The sequence below is a fragment of the Leucoraja erinacea genome, chromosome 10 (genome assembly GCF_028641065.1).
Source record: "Leucoraja erinacea ecotype New England chromosome 10, Leri_hhj_1, whole genome shotgun sequence".
NCBI classification, from domain to species: domain Eukaryota; kingdom Metazoa; phylum Chordata; class Chondrichthyes; order Rajiformes; family Rajidae; genus Leucoraja; species Leucoraja erinaceus.
The window spans coordinates 4,675,535-4,687,656 of NC_073386.1; the positions used below are offsets into that span (position 1 = coordinate 4,675,535).

The 12,122-nt window shown below is 46.8% G+C and overlaps 2 protein-coding genes across 3 annotated transcripts in view; one reads left to right on the top strand and one right to left on the bottom strand.

Moving 5' to 3' along the window:
* The first annotated feature begins 200 nt into the window (after positions 1 to 200).
* pigk (phosphatidylinositol glycan anchor biosynthesis, class K) overlaps positions 201 to 12,122 on the top strand; it is a 109,979-nt gene continuing 98,057 nt past the window's right edge. For both annotated transcript variants that reach the window (XM_055641318.1, XM_055641319.1), the window contains exons 1-3: positions 201 to 357; positions 6,574 to 6,627; positions 10,332 to 10,423. In XM_055641318.1, the coding sequence (XP_055497293.1) occupies positions 238 to 357; positions 6,574 to 6,627; positions 10,332 to 10,423 (266 nt within the window). In that variant the 5' untranslated portion in view covers positions 201 to 237. The remainder of the gene's footprint in view (positions 358 to 6,573; positions 6,628 to 10,331; positions 10,424 to 12,122) is intronic.
* LOC129700715 (ubiquitin-60S ribosomal protein L40-like) lies at positions 2,571 to 3,069 on the bottom strand. The gene has a single exon (XM_055641320.1). It carries the CDS (start codon positions 3,012 to 3,014, stop codon positions 2,649 to 2,651), a length of 366 nt encoding a protein of 121 aa, XP_055497295.1. The 5' UTR covers positions 3,015 to 3,069; the 3' UTR covers positions 2,571 to 2,648.

Consider the following 12,122-nt stretch of genomic DNA (forward strand, 5'->3'; position numbering starts at 1 on the left):
TAACAAAAATAAATGTAATCAATTATTGTGACAATGTAACCAAACAAACCATAACACACAATCACCCAATTATCTAAACAAGTATTCCGAAATGTTACACTCTGCAACAAATGCATTACATTCCTTGTCAAGGAGGCATGGCATCGTGTGTGTTGGGTGGATGGGAGGGGACCGGAACCCGGGGCGGGGGAACCGGGCGCTGCCGGACTCGGCGGCGGCGGACAGTTTCCGGTGAAGATGGCGGCGCCCGGAGCGGGAGGGAGGAGGCGGCGGCCGCTGGTCGCTGTGTGGATCCTGGCGCTGGTGGCGGCGCTGGTCCCGGCCGCTCGCGGCGCCTCTGCCTCGGAGGAAGCGCAGGTAGGGAGCGCGGCGCCGGCGGGGCCACGAGCCGCCGAATAAACCCGCTGCGTTTGGGATCGTTGCCGGGGCCGCAGGAAACGGGGAGCCGGAATTTAATTTACCAGCGGACCCGCCTCCCCGGTCATCTGGTCATCTCCCCCCCCCCCCCCCCCCCCCCCCCCAACTCGACCCCCCCACCAACCATCCTCTCCCCCTTCACCACCCCAACTTCTCCCCACCCAAACCTCTCCCTTCCACTCTCCCCATCTCCAACCTCTCCCCAACTTCTCCGTCCCACCTCTCTCAAGCCCAACCTCCACCCTCCCCTCCCCCCAACTTCTCCCCTCCCAATTTCATTTCCCTCCGGACCCCCAACCTCAACCTCCCCCCCCCCCCCCCCCACACACACAAATCTCTTCTCTGGATCCCCCCCCCTCCCCAACATGACCCCCCCCCCCCCCCCCCAAACCAACCTCCCTCTCCTCTCTCCCCCCCCACCGCACCTCCCAACCCGATCTTACCAGACTGATTCCTGGGATGTCAGGACTGTCTTATGAAGAAAGACTGGATAGATTTGGTTTATACTCTCTAGAATTTAGGAGATTGAGGGGGGATCTTATAGAAACTTACAAAATTCTTAAGGGGTTGGACAGGCTAGATGCAGGAAGATTGTTCCTGATGTTGGGGAAGTCCAGGACAAGGGGTCACAGCTTAAGGATAAGGGGGAAATCCTTTAAAACCGAGATGAGGAGAACTTTTTTCACACAGAGAGTGGTGAATCTCTGGAACTCTCTGCCACAGAGGGTAGTTGAGGCCAGTTGATTGGCTATATTTAAGAGGGAGTTAGATGTGGCCCTTGTGGCTAAGGGGATCGGGGGGTATGGAGAGAAGGCAGGTACGGGATACTGAGTTGGATGATCAGCCATGATCATATTGAATGGCGGTGCAGGCTCGAAGGGCCGAATGGCCTACTCCTGCACCTAATTTCTATGTTTCTAAAACCACAACCTCTTCCCCCCCCTACCCCCCCAAAACTCTCTGCTCCCCCCCCCCCCCCAACTCCAACCTCTCTGCCTCTCGCCTCTCCGAACCACTGAACACCCTCCCCCGATTCCCCACCTCTACCCCCCCGATTTATCCTCTCCCCCTCTGATGCCACTATTCCCTCTGGAACCCACCACCTCGGCGAAACTTTCCTCTGTCCCACTGGAACCTACACTTCCCCCCCTGCTGAGACACCCCCAACTCTGTATGGAAATACACTTTGGTGGCCTTAATTGAACCAAACATCTTATCCAGCTGGAACACTCGCTGCTCAAATTAATGCCATGAAATATTCAGCGGTGGTTTTGGGAGGGGGGCTGAGGTGGTCCCGCTGGCATGATGGCGCTGCCTTCCTGCAGGAATAAACTGGAAACTCAGCTTGATTTTTTTTTTTCTTTCTTTGCTCACGACTCTGGTGTGGGACTTGAACCTATAACCTCATGCCTTCAATGAAATTGTCATCAGCCGCACAGGGAACACAGAGTTAATTGGCAAACATACCAGAAGGAAAAGAGTGATATATTTTTCTGCCAGCGGGTTGCTACGATCTGAAACGCATTGTTTGCAGGAGTGATGGAAGTTGCTTCAGTGACTATTTTCAGCAGGGGATTAAGAAAAGTTAAAGTGACACAGACACGACAGGTTAAGAGGTCTTTTGTGCTCTGTGATTCTACGAGGACAATCTGTATGCACGCTGCTTTCTCTTGGAGAAGGATTGTGTCGTGCAGAAGCCAGCTGCAGAATGAGGTGACATGTTTTGTGCGGAGCAGAGTGTAATTACACAGACTGACGGGCAATTTTTCAAAACTCTTTTTCATTTGACATGTATGTTTTGTGTTTTTTTTTAATTTACACTTGCGCTGATGAAAGGTTCCATTGGAACATAATAATTCACTTTTCATTGCAGGAGAGAGGAGGAGGGCTCTTATCATTATGGACAGATTCAATCTATATTTATCCCATGCTGAAGATAGACACAAAATGTTGGAGTAACTCAGCACGTCAGGCAGAACCTCTGGAAAAAGGAATAGATTACGTTTTGTGTCGTGACCCTTCTTTAGACTGTGACTTTCAGTCTGACGAAGGGTCTCAACCCGAACCTCCCGGTCTGAAGAAGGGTCCCGAGCCGAAATGTCACCTATCCATGTTCTCCAGAGATCTTTAAAAACATTTTTTTTTGTTTTTTTTTTTGGCACTGCAACAGGCTTTTATTGGAAATTCAGCACAAATGCAAGCCTAACATGGGGCAACAGGACCTCGACATTCTACTTCAGCTTCTTCTTGGGGCCCAGGTTGTTTGTGTGGCCACACTTGGTTCTACGGCAGTTGGATGCACGAGGATGCAGGCGGGCATAGCACTTGTGACAGATCATCTTGTCACAGTTGTATTTCTGAGCAAGGACTCGGAGACTGGGCTCCAGGGCACCTCCCCTCAGACGCAGCACCAGATGCAGAGTGGACTCTTTCTGGATATTGTAGTCAGACAGAGTACGGCCATCCTCCAGCTGCTTGCCAGCAAAGATCAAAAAATACAGGATCCCTTCCTCATCCTGTATTTTGGCCTTCACATTCTCGATGGTGTCACTTGGTTCCACCTCAAGAGTGATCGTTTTCCCAGTGAGGGTCTGCATCTTTTCCGCTCGGCAGCCGCTCCGACACTGAGAGCGAGAGGCCCGTCGCCGGCAGCGGAAGTCGTGTTGGCCATGTTCTCCAGAGATGCTGCCTGACTCGCTGAGTTACTCCAGCATCTTGTGTTTATCTTTGGTGTAAACTCTCATCTGCAGTTCCTTCATACACATTTAACCCATGCTGCTCTGGGAATATTTGGGGAAGTTTTATTTATAAACGTGTTTTATCGAGAGAGATAAGAGTGTTTTATTGTCATATGTCCCAGGTAGAACAATGAAATTCATTACTTGCTGCAGCACCTCACAATATGTAAACATAGTACAATATAATAAACAAGAAAGGAAAAAAAAGTTAATATGTACACACACACTCTCAAATACACATATATAGATCATATATATATATATATATATATATAAATAAACACGCACATATACGTACACACAAAAAACAAACTATAATAGTGCAATAGTAACAGTAATAGTCTATTGTAGTCCAGAGCTTATTTGCGGTTGTAGTGTTTAATAGCCTGGGTAGACAAAATTGCTGGAGAAACTCAGCGGGTGAGGCAGCATCTATGGAGCGAAGGAAATAGGCAATGTTTTGGGCCGAAACCCTTCTTCAGATTGAATCATTCTGAAGAAGGGTTTCGGCCCGAAACGTTGCCTATTTCCTTCGCTCCATAGAAGCTGCCGCACCCGCTGAGTTTCTCCAGCAATTTTGTCTACCTTCGACTTTCCAGCATCTGCAGTTCCTTCTTGAACATGTTTAATAGCCTGATGGCTGCAGGGAAGAAGCTGTTCCTGACACTGGATGTTACATTTTCAGGCCCCTATACCTTCTTTCCGATGGCAGGGATGAAATGAGTGTGTGGCCAGGATGGTGTGGGTCTCTGATGATGTTGGCTGCTTTTTTAAGGCAGCAACTCCGGTAAATCTCTTCAATGGTGGGGAGGTCAGAGCCAGTGATGGACTGGGCAGTGTTCGCAACTTTTTGCACATCTGCATTTTGGACTATTTGATGATGCAGTTTAGCATACGATATAGAGCAGTACAGCACCTGAACAGGTCCATCGGCTCACAATGTCTGTGCCAAACATGGTAAACTGATGTCTCTGCCTGCACGCGATCCAGATCCCTCCTTTCACTGCGTATCTATGTGTCTCTTTGAAAGCTTTTTTAAATACCACCATCATATCTGCCTCCACCGTCGCCCCTGGCAACACGTTGCAGGCACCCATCACCCACTGTGTTAAAAATCAACTTGCCCCACTCATCTTTCAACTTTGCCCCTCTCACCTTAGAGCTTTTCCCTTTGATCTTTGACATTTCCACCCTGCGGGGAAAAAGGTTGTGTCTGATCTGATCTACGCCCCCTCATAATTTTATATATCTCAACCAGCATGTTGTTTGCTCAGTTTCCAACAAATACTATTTCTAGCTGTGCAGGAAGCAACTGCAGATGCTGGTTTACATCCGAGATAGACACAAAATGCTGGAGTAACTCAGCAGGACAGGCAGCATCTCTGGCTGTTGAGGGAATGTTTGAAAATACATTGCAGATGAAGCTTTGCTCTGCATTTAACCTGAGCCGGAGACAATTTAGCTCTTACTGTTCCAACTTGAATGTGGCCTGATCTGTGCCTGTGGTGTGGAGAAAAAATCATTTTGTATCTAATCCATGCTATATCTATCCTGGAGATATTTTCAGCTGATATATTTGTCAGCCAAAAGTGAATCAATATTATTCTGCCTGACCCGCTGAGTTACTCCAGCTTTCCGCCCTGGCTGTTAACTTACTGCCGGAGAACCCATGCACATTTAATTCAGCTCAGAGATACAGCATGGAGACAAGCCCTTCAGCCCACCAAGTCCACCATTGATCCTCCACTCACACTATGTTCGATGTGATCCCACTTTCTTATCCATTCCCCATGCGCCAGGGGCAAATCTATAGAGGGCCAATTAACCTGCAAACCCGCACATCTCTGGGATGTGGGAGGAAACCAGAGCATCCAGAGGAAACCCACACGGTCGCAGGGAGAACGTACAAACTCCAAAGATAGACACAACAGGCTGGAGTAACTCGGCGTGTCAGGCAGCATCCCTGGAGAAAAGGATCAGGTGACATTTGGGGCCCAGTGCGTACAGACTCCACACAGATAGCAACTGAGGACGGGATGGAACCCGGGACTCTGGTGCCATGAGGCAGCAGCTCTACCAGCTGTGCCACTGTGATGCCTGAGTGACTGAATGGAATCAGCTTGAAATGAAATAAATGAATTGTAAAGGAGATAGCTGAATATTGAAGACCTCATGAAAATTCTACAATGACGTCCGCAGATTGCAGAGGTCACAAAATGGGTGAACAGGGTGACATTTAGCACACTGATTGTGAGGGAGTATTCAATGTTCCCTTCTCATTAGCCCAACCTAATTCCAAGATTGGTTAGCATGTAACAAATGGTTTTAACTGTACCTCGGTACATGTGGCAATAAACTAAAAACTGAGACTGAAGATAGGCACGAAATGCTGGAGTAACTCTGCGGGACAGGCAGCATCTCTGGAGAGAAGGAAAGGGCAACATATCGGGTCGAGACCCTTCTCCAGACCAGAGACATGACCCAAAACAGCACCCCCCCCCGTTCCTTCTCTCCAGAGATGCTGCCTGGCCCGCTGAGTCACTCCAGCATTTTGTGTCTATGGTGTAAACCAGCATCTGCAGTTCCTTCCAATACAACTGATGATATCCTTTGATGGTGGAGCTCCAGGGATGTGGGACGCGATGAAAAGTGTTTTAAAAATAAATCACGTGTTAAAGAATGCAGTTCCTGAGGTATTTTACAAAAAAGCCTAATTGGATTTGTGTAAGAGGTTGAAGCGATGTGTGATAATTATTGGAGAGAGAGCCCAGCTGGCTGGAGTTAATCAAATTGCCACAATATTAATGAGGCAGCGGATCACAAGAGAAATCAACCCCCTCCTGAAATTAAACTCTGAATCTCACGCCTTGGGAACTGACGATGCATGGAGAAGACTAGCTGCACTGACCCTCATTTATTTAAAGTTACATTTTGTTGGATGAAAATGGTGCCTTTATTGAGGTTGTAAATCGAAGATTTAGATGTTACGATTTGTCTGTTGATTCATGTTCACGTTATAGGAGCAGATTTAGGTCATTCAGCCATATCGGGTCTGCTCCACCATTCGATCATGGCTGATATATCTTCCCCTATCAACCCCCGTCTCCTGCTTTCACCCCATAATCCCTGACACTCGTACTAATCAAGAATCTGTCAAGCTCTGCCTTAAAAATATCCAAAAATACCCAATGACTTGGCCGCAGCCTTAGGGGGCAATTAATTCGACAAATTCACCACCCTCTGACTAAAGGACTTCCTCATCGTCTCCTTCCTAAAGGAATGTCCTTTTATTCTGAGGCTGTGACAACGCCTTCCAGGCACTCACCACCCTCTGTGTAGAACAAAAACCTCTACAGAATTGTATTTGTAATGGAGTTGAGAATATTTCCTAATATGACTTTACTTCTTGTTTATACAGGTTCGAGCAAAACAGTTCTTCAGAAGTGGTCACACCAACAACTGGGCTGTGCTGGTGAGTTTGCATAAACTACTGGAAAATGTTGTGTTTCTGAAGCTGTCAGCAGAGTCTCCGCTAATGCCTGGGAGCGTTATGCTTGTTTCCAGCTCTGTCATAGAGTCATACAGCGTGGGTACAGGCCCTTCAGTCCAACTTGTCCACGCTGACCTACATGTCCAATCTAGACTAGTCCCACCTGCCTGCGTTTGGCCCAAATTCCTCTAAACCCAACCTATCCATGTACATTTAAAGAATGAGGGGGGGCTCATTGAAACATACGGAATAGTGAAAGGCTTGGATAGAGTGGATGTGGAGAGGATGTTTCCACTAAATGTTTCTTAAACCTTGTGATAGTACCTGCTTCTGGCAGGTCGTGCCATATACCCACCACCCTTTATGCCAAAAAAGGTTGCCTTTCTGGTTCCTATTAAATGTTTCCTCTATCTTACATTAAACCGTAACATTATAACTTCAGGTAGCCCTTGCTCTCTCTCTCATCATTTCCCCTCCCCCCCCCTTTCCCAGTTCTCCCACTAGTCCCACTGTCTCCACCTACGTTGTCCTACCCCCTCCCCTGACATCAGTTTGAAGAAGGGTCTCGACCCGAAACGTCGCCAATTCCTTCTCTCCATTGATGCTGCCTCACCCGCTGAGTTACTCCAGCATTTTGTGTCTACCTTACATTATACCGATGTCCTCTGATTCTTGATTCCCCTACTCTGCATAATAGACTCTGTGCATTAACCCTATCTATTCCTCTCGTGATCTTCAGAGAATAATAGAATGTTGTTAATGTTCAAGTCTGTTGCTGGCCTCATCCCACTCTATCTCAATAAGTTTATCCGACCCAAATCCTTCTGAAAATCCAATCCCTGATTTCTTTTGTGCCACCTGTAAGGGTTTTCCTTTACATGAGACCCAAGAGTTTGCAGATGCTGGAATCTTGAGCAAAACACCGACTGCTGGAGGAACTCAGCGGGCCAGGTGTTGAGGGGGAATTTCTTTAGTCAGAGGGTGGTGAATCTGTGGAATTCTTTGCCACAGAAGGCTGTGGAGGCCAAGTCAGTGGATATTTTTAAGACGGAGTTTGACGGATTCTTGATTAGTACGGGCGTCAGGGGTTACGGGGAGAAGGCAGGAGAATATGGTTGAGAGGGAAAGATAGATAAGCCATGACTGAATGGCAAAGTGGACGATGGGCCGAATGACCTAATTCTGCTCTTAGAACCTATGAACATGAGGTAGCATCCGTGGAGGGAAAGGGCAGACGACGTTTTGGGTTGGGACCGTCCTTCAGATAAATGAAGTAGAGGGGACAATACATTTGGATAACAAAGGAATGAGAATGATACCGGCCTAATGGGGGCCAATGGGATTAGATTAGATAGAAATATATCACAGTAGGCATCAATGAGGTTAGCTGTAAGGGTCTGTTCCTGAGCTGTATAATTGTTGGTAAAGATAGATGCCATCTTCACTCGATATTGAAGATATATTAGGATATGTCCTTCCTAATTTGAGGAAGGACATCCTTGTGATTGAGGCAGTGCAGCGTAGCTTCACGAGATTGATCCCTGGGATGGCGGGACTGCCATATGAGGAAAGATTGAAAAGACTAGGCTTGTATTCACTGGAGTTTAGAAGGATGAGGGGGATCTTATAGAAACATATAAAATTATAAAAGCACTGGACAAGCTAGATGCCGGAAAAATGTTCCCAATATTGGGCGAGTCCAGAACCAAGGGCCATAGTCTTAGAATAAAGGGGAGGTCATTTAAGACTGAGGTGAGAAAAAACTTTTTCACCCAGTGAGTTGTGAATTTGTGGACTTCCTTGCCACAGAGGGCAGTGGGGGCCAAATCACTGGATGGATTTAAGAGAGAGTTAGATAGAACTCTAGGGGCTAGTGGAGTCAAGGGATATGGGGAGAAGGTAGGCACGGGTTATTGATTGGGGACAATCAGCCGTGATCACAATGAATGGCGGTGCTGGCTCGAAGAGCCGAATGGCCTCCTCCTGCACCTATTTTCTATATTTTTTCTATGTTTCGATTATGAATGAATGAATGAATAAGTTTATGAATGTTTATTGGCCAAGTATGTACACATACAAGGAATTTGCCTTGGTGCTCTGCTCGCATACAGTAACAATTAAGAATGACACATAAAACATTAAACATTAATTATAGCTTTCACAGACGACACAAACGAACAAACACGTACAGAACAGCAAGGAGCCGCACACCTTCCGGCAGCCATCGTCAGTGCCAGCCGGAATTAGAGCAGGCAGATGCTAATATTATGTGGAAGTTCCCATTTTTGTCCTTGATAGGCTCCACCCCTTCCTTTTAGTATTTACTACCTGCGCAAGCTCTTCAAACACATGGCAAAGTGTGGACTCGAACATCAGTAAATACTCCCAGATCAGACGTGGCTCAGCGTCTTGCTGTGTGCAGCTCTCTCAACCAAGACAGTAGTCTCAGAATCAAAATGGTGGAAGCCAACAAGCCGAGTGGTCTGTTGTCCGCCCAGCTAGATTCATCACAATGTCACTTGAGAAGGACCATTTAATCGATGAGAAGAGACTGGATAGGCCGAGCTTGTTTTCCTTGGAGCAGAGGAAAGTGGGGTCGGACGGGATCTGAAAATATTATGAGAGACATAGAAAAGTATTTGTTCCTTGGTGTGCAAGAGGCTCAGGGGTGATCTAGCAGAGTTGTACAAGATCATGAGGGGAATAGATAGGGTTAATATATTTTACCCAGGGTAGGGGAATCTACAACCATGAGACGTTTAAGGTGAGAGTGGGAACCTTTGACCCTTAGCCGTAACCTTAGACATCCTTACTAATCAAGAACCCATCAATCTCTGCTTTAAAAATACCCATTGACTTGGCCTCCACAGTCGTTTGTGGCAATGAATTCCACAGATTCACCACCCTCTGACTAAAGAAATTCCTCCTCATCTCCATTCTAAAGGGAACATCCTTTTATTCAGAGCAGTGCCCTCGAATTCTAGATACTCCCATGACTGGAAATATCCTTACCACATTTTACTCCATCTAGGCCTATCGTTTCAATAGAGTCTATTCCCCCTTATCCTTTTAAACTCCAGTGACTTCAGGCCCAGAGCCATCAAATGCTCACTCCTAGCAGAAGGCAATGTATCTCCGTTCTATAACCTTAAGACTAGTCTAGGGTTATAGAACTAGACTAGTTGGTCTCCATTTGTCGTTTTTTTTGGAATCATATGGTGCAACACAATTGTAAAAAATAACTGTTTCAGGACTGGACGGGGGTTGGTCAAGATTATAAATAATGATCTTTTCTTTTTTATTTTTATTTTATTGCCTTCTCTCTCCATACCTTCCCTGATCCTTTCTTCACCATATATTTCACATCATCTATCCTTTACTATCTAAATTTAGCCAATTCTCACTTTCAATGTAACAAAAAAAAAAAAACTAGAAGTTGTACATAAGATGATTTGAAAAGATTCATTACTCTCTTTGTGTGCCCTCCTGACAGTACTTACATGTATCTAAAATTAAAAAATAAAAAAAAGACTAGTCTACATGGTTGAGTGCATGAAGTCCCTGCTGATGGTTCTGCTCTCTGAAAACAGGATTGCTGCAGTACAGTTTGTTATTGCATCGTCAGTATCTGTTCGATACCCTGCCGCTCCTGTTAATTGCTGTGCTTCTCTGATTCTTGCTCCAAGGTGTGTACGTCCCGATTCTGGTTCAACTATCGCCATGTTGCCAACACCCTGTCGGTTTATAGGAGTGTCAAGAGACTGGGGATACCGGACAGGTAAGCTGCACTCCCTCTCAATCTGGAGTCTTGTTGTCCGAAAGATTTTCTGAAAAGCTGTGATTTTAATTTTTTTTACACTGTAATTGCATACAGCAGTCATGTTCGCTGGTGGTCTCTGGCGAGTCTCCTTCATGGTCGCGAGGAGTTCCCGCATGGGAACTAGTCGCGGCCTCAGTATGGTCGCCGCAGTTTTTTCAACATGTTGAAAAGATTTCTGCGACCAAAAATTGGTCGCCATGGAGAAAATCGATAATCCTGTAGTCGTAGGTGCAGTTGTAGTGGGGTCGCCATGTAGTTAGAGGTAGTTGAGGTAGTCGTGGGTAGTTTTAGTTAATCGCCTTTGCTGTCATTTTCATTGGCTCATTAGGGGGGAAAAAACATAAGCAGAAGTTTTCAGAACCAAGGATAACCGACCGGTAATGTTAAATGTCCACCGAACTTCACAGCTGCGTATCTCTGGCTTATTAAAAGTTGTCTGGCTTCCCCCCCCCCCCCCCCCCCCCCCCCCTCCACTCCTCCCCCCCCCCCCCCCCCCCCCCCCCCCCCCCCCCCCCCCCTTTTAAAGGACTTACCGTACGCTGTGCTAGCCGTCTAAATTACAGCGCCAACCTTCCTGTTCATCGCGTTGTGTGTCTGTATCACCTTGGCTTTGCTCCGTGCGAATTTCAGGCAGCGCTTCCTTCCCCGGCTTGCCCTGGCCTCCGCGATGTGTTTGTGTCTGTTCCACTCTGACAGTCGCCGTTCCAGTTCCCGGTTTTTCAGGCGACTGCCAGCAACTTGACAGTCGCCGGCAGTCCACTGAAAAATTGCCTGAGTGAGACAGGCCCATAATTGTATACTGCAGTCCAGCATTGAATTGTTTTTATTTTCACCACGTGCATTCAGAAAGTATTTCAGACCTTCACTTTTTTCCACATTTTGTTACGTTACAGCCTTATTTTAATATGGATTAAATTATTTTCTTTATTCATCAATCTGTACACTATACCCCAGAATGAAGAAGCGAAAACAGGTGAGCAATCGGGGGGATGACCAAGAACCCGATGGTCACTCTATCGGAGCTCCAGAGTTCCTCTGTGGAGATGGGAGAACCTTCCAGAAGGACAACTATATCTGCAGCACTCCACCAATCAGGCCTTTATGGTAGAGTGGCCAGACGGAAGCCACTCCTCAGTAAAAGGCACATGACAGCCCGCTTGGAGTTTGTTAAAAGGCATGAGAAACAAGACTCTCTGGTCTGATGAAACCAAGATTGAACTCTTTGGCCTGAATGCCAAGTGTCACGTCTGGAGGAAACCAGGCACCGCTCATCACATGGCCAATACCATATCTACGGTGAAGCATGGTGGTGGCAGCATCATGCTGTAGGGATGTTTTTCAGCGGCAGGAACTGGGAGACTAGTCAGGATCGAGGGAAAGATGAATGGAGCAAAGTACAGAGAGATCCTTGATGAAAACCTGCTCCAGAGCGTTCTGGACCTCAGACTGGGGCGGAGGTTCACCTTCCAACATGCAACGACCCTAAGCACACAGCCAAGACAAGTCTGTGAATGTCCTTGAGTGGCCCAGCCAGAGTCCAGACTTGAACCCGATCGAACATCTCTGGAGGGACCTGAAAATAACTGCATCAACGCTCTCCATCCTACCTGACAGAGCTTGAGAGGATCTGCAGAGAAGAATGGGAAATATTAACCAA

Bases quoted from the DNA above. Each gene is read 5' to 3' on its own strand.
- LOC129700715 (XM_055641320.1), bottom strand. From the start codon at position 3,014: ATGCAGACCCTCACTGGGAAAACGATCACTCTTGAGGTGGAACCAAGT.